The 8326-nt window shown below is 39.0% G+C and overlaps 1 protein-coding gene across 4 annotated transcripts in view; it reads left to right on the top strand.

The window, feature by feature from the left end:
• The window catches only part of CPEB2 (cytoplasmic polyadenylation element binding protein 2), a 64141-nt gene that overhangs the window by 34158 nt on the left and 21657 nt on the right, over positions 1-8326 (top strand). For 2 of the 4 annotated variants that reach the window (XM_083399008.1, XM_083399009.1), the window contains exon 5: positions 5851-5874. The exons of the other annotated variants lie outside the window; for them this stretch is intronic. In XM_083399008.1, coding sequence (XP_083255134.1) covers positions 5851-5874 — 24 coding nt within the window. The remainder of the gene's footprint in view (positions 1-5850; positions 5875-8326) is intronic. 4 annotated transcript variants of the gene reach the window in all.

Below are 8326 nucleotides of genomic sequence, written 5' to 3'. Positions count from 1 at the left end.
TAAGAACAATAAATCAATGTTTGCATACTACGAAAACTTGCTAGTTATTTGTAGAATACACTGACTAGAAATTGTAATGAAGTAGAATAGAAAATCTCAGTGCAATGTGCTTCTTTGACCCATAATAATAAAAGATTCTATCCCCATAATCACAAGATCACTACAGAGTGCAAACTTAAAAGGTGTTTTTTTAAAAATGAGAAACTTTAGACATATTAGTTAGTTTTCTATGATGACTTAGCTTGGTGATGTATTCATGAGTAATCTAGATTTTAAGGTGTGTAATTATACAAAATAGATGACTTCACAGACTTAACAGCAATGTAAAACAGGACATTAGAAGCTTAAGAGCAATAATACCACCATATTTTTTAAAAGGTAGATTCCCTGCCACACCCCAAAGAGAATACTTCAAAGACAGGAGCAAATTTTTAATGACCTCTTTGAAATAGCACTATTTCATATTTACAACCTCCTTCCCTAAATATGTACTTTAGCACACAAGTGAGAAATAGATGAGCTTCTCTCAATTTACCGCTTGGTAATACGTGTTTGCTCTACATTATGAATGTTCTGGTAGTTATAAAACCCCTGACAATAATTTCAGATGCAGGGCTAAGATTTTTGTGTGTGTGCGAATATTGCTGACTTTATTCTTGCATTTGTAAAATGTGAAATGCTTGCACTTCTAAATATAGAACAGAAAACTCCTTTCTGCTACATTGCAAGCAGATACCTGCAGCTTTCTGTTCTGGATAGAATATGGAAACATCTTTTCATATAGTTCTTGACAGATAAATACACAATGGAGGCGATAGGGTTAAACAGCTCTTGTCTTCCTCCTTTGCTGAGCAAGTGAGCCGCTGGTGCGTTCTCCCTGGCCTTTTCTTCCCAAACTTTGAAGGAAAGCATGACATCTTATGGCCCCACAAACACTTTGTGAGACAACCAAGCCATTCAGTAGACCTGAGTTGGCCTTATTGCTTGTGCAGCTGAGATTTAGTTACAGAATGTATATACTGCTTAATATAAATAAGGATCTAAACTGTTTAAGTCATTCAGAAAAAAACCCAACATTAATGTAACAATACAACAATAACATTCAAATTAGACTTTCTAACAATTCAGTAAAAACATATTTTTTTGTATCGTAAGTAAAACTGAAAAGAATAGTTAGGATTTGGAGTTCAGGAAAGCTTGGCTAAACGAATATTAGAAAAGTGTTACTATCAAAGACCTGCTCCCATTTTGTTACCAAGTGACAATCCACTGTTTGTGGAATGCCCAGCAGAATCTCCTCAGAGGACTTTAAAGCTTGGATTTACTGGGGAAGGTGGTCAGCTAGGTACCCAGTTTTCAAGTTGTTTGGGGCTTTAAATGCTAGCAAACAGACCTTGCACCTAACTTGGTGGCTAATATTCAGCCAGGGCATATCTTTCAGAACTGTTGTCCTACTGAGCACCCTATCAGCTGTATTTTGCTCTAGCTGCAGCTTCCCAAAAAAGTGTAAGGATAGCCCCACATGTAGTACATTACAATAGACTAATTGCGAGATTATCAGGGTCAGGCATGCCAAGTGGTGAAGGCTGAACTACCACTATCCTCTTGATTACCTTGCTTAGAAAAGGTGTATTCATAGAATTGTAAAGTTGGAAGGGACCTTGAGGATCATCTAATCCAACTTCTTGCAATGCAGAAATATGTAGCTGTTCCATATGAGGATCAGACTTGCAACCTTGGCATTATTAGCACCATGCTCTAACCAGGTGAGCTATTTAATGACCAGAGAAGGTAGTTATTTTTTAAGGAGAGCTTCCACCATCATCTCTACCAAGACAATGTGGACCACTCTGTCATGCTCTGAATCCACCCAATCATTTTGCCATGGTTAGTACATGACCTAGAAGGGCAAGGGTCAAAAGAGCATAAGATTTGCTGCACAGCTGCGGGTGGCAGGTGTCAACAACTAAAACTGATCCCACAAGAAGGTTCATTAGACATATCAACAGGCACTGAATCAGCAGCAGCATTCAAGTCTGCAATTTTATCCTCAAAGTGACTCAAAAAAGGCACAGTGGGCTTCCAATGTCTCTAAAACTGAGTTCATAGGGATATTACTCATAAATGTTCTGCTGGACAGATACTTGAGGGCATGATGGAGGCAGCAAAGAAGGCTGCCCTTGCTGCTGCACAGCAGGCCCAATTATGTACTCTTATGCCCTCCCATGGGACGTGGGTGGCGCTGTGGGTTAAAGCCTCAGTGCCTAGGGCTTGCCGATCAAGAGGTCGGCGGTTCAAATCCCCGCGGCGGGGTGCGCTCCCGTTGTTCGGTCCCAGCGCCTGCCAACCTAGCAGTTCGAAAGCACTCTCAGGTGCAAGTAGATAAATAGGGACCGCTTACTAGCGGGAAGGTAAACGGCGTTTCCGTGTGCGGCTCTGGCTCGCCAGAGCAGTGATGTCACGCTGGCCACGTGACCCGGAAGTGTCTTTGGACAGCGCTGGCCCTCGGCCTCTTTGAGTGAGATGGGCGCACAACCCTAGAGTCTGTCAAGACTGGCCCGTACGGGCAGGGGTACCTTTACCTTTACCTTTATGCCCTCCCCAACCTAAAGCGCTCCAGTTGTCTCCTGTTCTGTTTCATTGCCAGGAGAGGTCTCCAGTAAACCAAGCAGCAGTCCAAGGCTTACAGTGTCTTGACGCCACCCTGGTGCTGTTGTGTAAACAGCTGTTCCTTTCCTGCTGCACATCAAGATGACTTAGGTCATGAAAGCTTATGCCTTAATACAGTAAGAGTTTAAGGACTCGGCTATAGAGCTGCAAACAAAATGTTTTAAGTGTGTTTTAGTGCAATATACAATGTGACACTACATGGCGATGGTGAGCCTTATGAAAAAATTGATGTATTTTTTAAAATGCTTTTTTTTAAAGAAAGAATTTTCAGAATGTTTTGTTTTTTTAATATGTGTGTAGATTCCACCTAAGTCAGTCAATTTGGTTTATTGTGTTTAGCAAGCAGCCATTACACACATAAGATAATAACAACAGGAATACTGCTACTAATAAACATTTCTACTCCCTGACCCCTAGTGGATAAATCATTTCCCATTCCCGCCTCAAGTTTTGTTACACGAAATATGTAAAGCCTTAACAAGAAATCTAGATGTTCTAAAGGATATTGCTCTCTCAACATCAGACAGCAAAAAACAGGTATTTGCAAGAGATGACCTACCCCTCTGCGATCTTAGCAACGGGTGGATGTAATTGTTTCTGAGATCGTCATAGAAAGGGCACGCAAGGAGTACATGAGTTATGTCTTCTATTGATGTAGAGTTGCAGCCAAATATGTAAGAGTTTAAGGTACCAAAAGGCTGATAGTTGTTTTCTTTACTCCATGGTGAGATACTGGATGATGCTTTTGCAGATGCCCTGCATCCTGTGCAACTGTCAATAAATATGCAGCTGGCTTGGTCGAGCAGTTTTTAGAAGCCATATGGACTGTTTATTCCTCTGTGTCAGTCAAGGTGAAATTCGTTAGCATTCATCATTTGTCTCTACTGCTTTAAGGGCACCACAGCAGTCTTCTCTGTAGCAGATTGCATTAGTCATGTCAAAGTGCTGTCATGGTAATAGGCGGCTTCATCATGGAGTCTGAAGTACCATTTGTCAGAATCCACCACCACAGCCTTCTAGTGCTACCACAACAAATTATAAGTTATTTTCCTTCTTATTTTGCAATTAGGCTCATTTGAGTGCTTTCCACAACCTGCTGCATGTGGTCATACTTGATAATACAGCTGTACTTAGGCTTTGTGAGTAAATGACAGTTGTGGCTGGGGAGGGGAGGCAGTAGTATATTGATGGTGGCGCTAAGCTCATCAGGTTGGGGTAAGGTGGTGGCAGCAGCAACGTTAAGGAAGCTCGGTGGTGGTGGTAGCAGCTCCACAGTGAAAACAGAGCTGCCCTGACCTTGCCCCACTCTCCCCTTGTATCAACAATTACACTGCTGCTGCCCTGGGAGGATGCCACTGCTAGACACTGTATATTGTGGGTATTTTAATTTGTAAAATGCCTGTAATCTTAATGATTGAATACTAGAGACATTTCCAGTCTGCCAGAGGAGGATTTCTCTATTCTGAAGACTTTTATGTGCATGTATACATACGTATATAAAACCCTGGTACATTATTGTACCATTCTTGTTTAAGGAAGCTTTTAATGTATGACGCAGCATTGTATTTTAATATTTTGTTGGAAGCCACCCAGAGTGGCTGGGGAAACCCAGCCAGATGGGCAGGTATAAATAAATAAATAAATAAGTAAGTAAATTATTATTATTATTATTATTATTATTATTATTATTATTTATTTATTTATTTTATTTTATTGCAAGATCCAATGGAAATATAAGTTTCGTTCTATCTGTAATTCAAACAATTATTTTAGCTAATTGTTTTGTTTTTCTACAGTTGTTAGGTAAATACGCTTGTACTGTACTTGGATGATACGGCATACATGTATGGTTGATGATATTGGAGAGGGAGACTTTTTGCGCAGGGGGTGATAGCTGACAGGAGTGAAGTCAATGTAGTAAGAATCCATTGAACTTTGTTTGAGGATGTCATGTAAATACTAAGAAATGAAAGCGAACAAGTAGCTGTAAACCATGGTTTACCTGTTGGGCTCATACTGTGGCTTAGGGTCTAAAATATGACTACCTCAAGCCATTGCTTGATGCCTGAATTGAACCACATGAGTCACTCCCATACAGTCAGCTGTTTGCACTGTGAATGCTGCTCTTATGTTTAATTCTCTAATATTTTAATGAATGTTTTAAATTTTGTATATTGTATATTTTTATTCTCTGGAAGACCCATATGAGGTGAAAAAGCTGTGTGCGCGCGTGTGTGTGTGTGTGTGTGTTAAAGTAAGTGCATGCACAGCATATGCTAGTTCTTCCGTGCTACAATAGCTGGAAAGCTGGAAGTAGGAGTTAGGGCTAGAATGACTTTTAGTCCATAAGAAGCTCCCTTATCCGCAGTCTGACGACCTGGCTCTATTACTGACACAGACAGGCAGTGGCATTCCAAGGTTTCCATACAAATGCATGACACTTTTTGGAGAGAACAGAGTCTGGCACAATAATGTCATGTGGCTATTTGTGGCCAGAGTAGAGGGCCCAGAGAGAGATCAGGACTTCTATTACAGCTATATGTGAAACACTCTGAGCCTTTAAACTGCAAAAAAGTCAGCAGTGATTCTGTCACACTTGAGTTGCCAGGGAAAGAGGGTTTTTTTTTACTTATCTGCAAGACTAATCTAAGATCAAAAGGAGTCTTTTGTTTGAGACAAAAGCCTTTGAGTTAATTTTCTTCCAGCTGTTTTCATGGCAAATGAAGGTCATAGCTTATAGTATATTTGTATTACCACTGCAAAAGAAGTACAAAATGTCCCAAGAGTCAGGACATTTCTCAGATTCATTTGCATATTTCTACACTGAAAAGAATCAAAGTGCTCTCTGTTAAGAGTAAAGCTCTGTTCATCTTGTTTATACTCCATCCTGAAAGCTGAAAATGGGAAACACAGTTTTAAAATATTTACACGCAGTGTGTGATATTTGTTACAACTAACACAAACAGAATTTATAAGGCATTAAAATATTAAAATTTAAATAAAATTATCCAAACCATTTTCATACATGCATAGGAAGTGTCTCTGGTGCTCATTATCAAATGAAAGTAAAAATGCACATCATAAACAAACACTGCAGACTAAATTTGGTATACACACAAATCACTTACATTATATTTGTATTTCAAAATGTTTTACCATTTGTCCTTTGTTTACATGCAGCAAGGAGTTATGGGCGAAGACGAGGTAATTCCCTTCTGTTTCCTATAATAAATCTAATGCTGATTGGGGTTAGATTGGCTGTTATTCTGATAATTACTCCAAATCAGTGATTCTGAAGGTGCCATTTACTTCTCGTTGAAGTTGGTGGTAAACTAACAATTGATTTTTAATAATAGATTGTTCCTTTCATTTTGCATGACCACACTTCAGCAAAATCTTTATCTGCTTTAGATACTGATTTTAGTATTATCGAAATGTTGATGCTTGATTTCCCTCCCTCCTTATTCACATTCTTGTTTACAGTAAATACTTCCTGAATAGGCTTCTTAAAAAACACACCTTCCCCTCCTAAAAAAGTTGTTTCATTCCATCAGCAAGTTTCAGATGCAATATACAGTTTTATATAGACTAAAACAGCTCTTAGAAGCATAGCTCCACATCTAGTGGTTCAGATCTCAAACCATGATTCTCAGATATACTCAGATTAAATGACTTATTAATAGGGTAAATATTAATTTCACGGCCAAGTGCCTGGGTCATGAAGGAAAATAATTTGGTGCCATGTAAAGGAAAGGCTAAGACCACCTGTCTAGAGAGAGAGGATGATCATGAGTGGATCACAGATGATCATGGATGGATTTTGATTACATTTGGTTAATCAGATTTCCAACCATCGGGATTGGAGCAAGTCCCTCATGAAACTGTATATTTGGACCTAGTAACTGGGTTTGAATTGTCCAGGCTACATAATATTAAGGTTAGATTACTGTAATGCATAATGGGGAGGCTACTGCTGTTTTACCACCTGCTTTTGATGTGTCCTTGCTTGGCCTGCCTTGAAACAGTGAGACAAGATAAACTCTAAACTGAAGTATTGAAACGAATGTATTTTGGAGTCATGATAAGAAAAGAATAGCCTTCTCAAAGTGGACCATGGACTACAGCAAAAGAGAATGTAATTGCTGATGCTGAGAAGGTCTATATCTGAAATTTTGACCAGTTTTGCAACACTGGAAAGCCATAGTTATCTCAAGCAATGCTATATGTACTTTTCTGTAAATATAGCACTAAAATAAAATGTGTTCTGTGGGACTCATTGCTTGAGACACATAAGTGATTTCCACTATCTAATGGCAATGGGCATTGGTAAATAATATATTGGTTTAAATTAAGAGAAATATGGGGAAACACCACAGCAAAGAGATTCTTGTCACCATGACCCAAAATCCACAATGGGGCAATACAGTTATTAGGACCAAGTGAACCATCATAAAATACTGAGAAAGTGATTGACTTCTCAAACATCTCCATCAGGCTAAAGTCTAACAATATAACATGGGAGGGAAAAGAGAAAAGTTTGGTGTGATGTTAAAGGCATGATACCTTCATATTTTAACTGCCCCAAGAAGGTTTACAGAAGGAAGTGTACAGACTTAATTAGATTAGTCCCTGTTAGATGCTGAATGGACCTTCAGATTTATGTTTTTATATATTTCATAGGTTTTTAGCCCACTTTTTAGGCACCACTGCCTCCCAATCTCGTTTGCAAGTGTGCATAAATATACCCAGAGAATCAAACAATAAAATCATTTAAAAATACACAGTTACATCCAAAAATATACAAACTATACAATAAATTAAAAATAATTTAGCTCAGTCAGCAAAATGAACATCCAATTTACAGATCCTAGATTAGCCCTCAAAGATCACCAAAAATGAGTCTTCAAGGCTCATTTAAAAGTAGCGATATCTTGCTTTGAATCAAGTTCCATAATTAGCTGCTGAAAAAGCCTGTTTCCATGTGCCTAATTTTTTTTAATAGGTAGATGTCTGAAAAGGGCCTCTGAAGTAGATCTTAATGAACAGATAGGCAGATCAAGTGCAAGGTAGCCCTTAAAGTAACTTACTTTCAAGCTGTTTAGGGCTTCAAAGGTCATCACCAGTGGTGACGCACTGGTAACCAGTTCAGCTGGCACAATTTCGGTGAAATTGTTCCATCCACCTGGGCCCAATGAGTAGTCAAGACAGCCACATTTTGTACCTGTTGACGTTTTTGAACAGTCTTCAAAGGCAACCCCTTATATAGAGTATCATAGTAGCCTAACCTGGAAGTCACTAGTGCATGTATAGCTGTGGCAAAGGTATGTTACCTCTATATAAGTTCATAGTTGGTGTTCCAGTGGGAGATGGGGGAAAGTGCCCCTGGTCACCACGAAGCAAATTGGGCATTATTGCCTTCTTGTTTTGGAGGATATGTAGCATTCCAGAATGTAAACTCCCATATTTAGGTGGCTGAAAATCATAATCTGCAGTTTCAGGTGCTCTCACCTGGCTAGCTAAATTTGATATTCTCCAAGATACATAAAATGCATATGTATCCATGGTTACATATTTTTCAGTGGCTCACTATGTTGGATAGAACCAACACATCCTCATTAATTCCACATAACTTACTGAAAGGACCAAGAAATTCAGT

The sequence above is a fragment of the Podarcis tiliguerta genome (genome assembly GCF_965153285.1).
Source record: "Podarcis tiliguerta genome assembly, chromosome: 9".
Lineage (NCBI taxonomy): Eukaryota > Metazoa > Chordata > Lepidosauria > Squamata > Lacertidae > Podarcis > Podarcis tiliguerta.
Note: the sequence above shows the minus strand (reverse complement) of the source record. Positions and strands in the feature narration are given on the sequence as shown.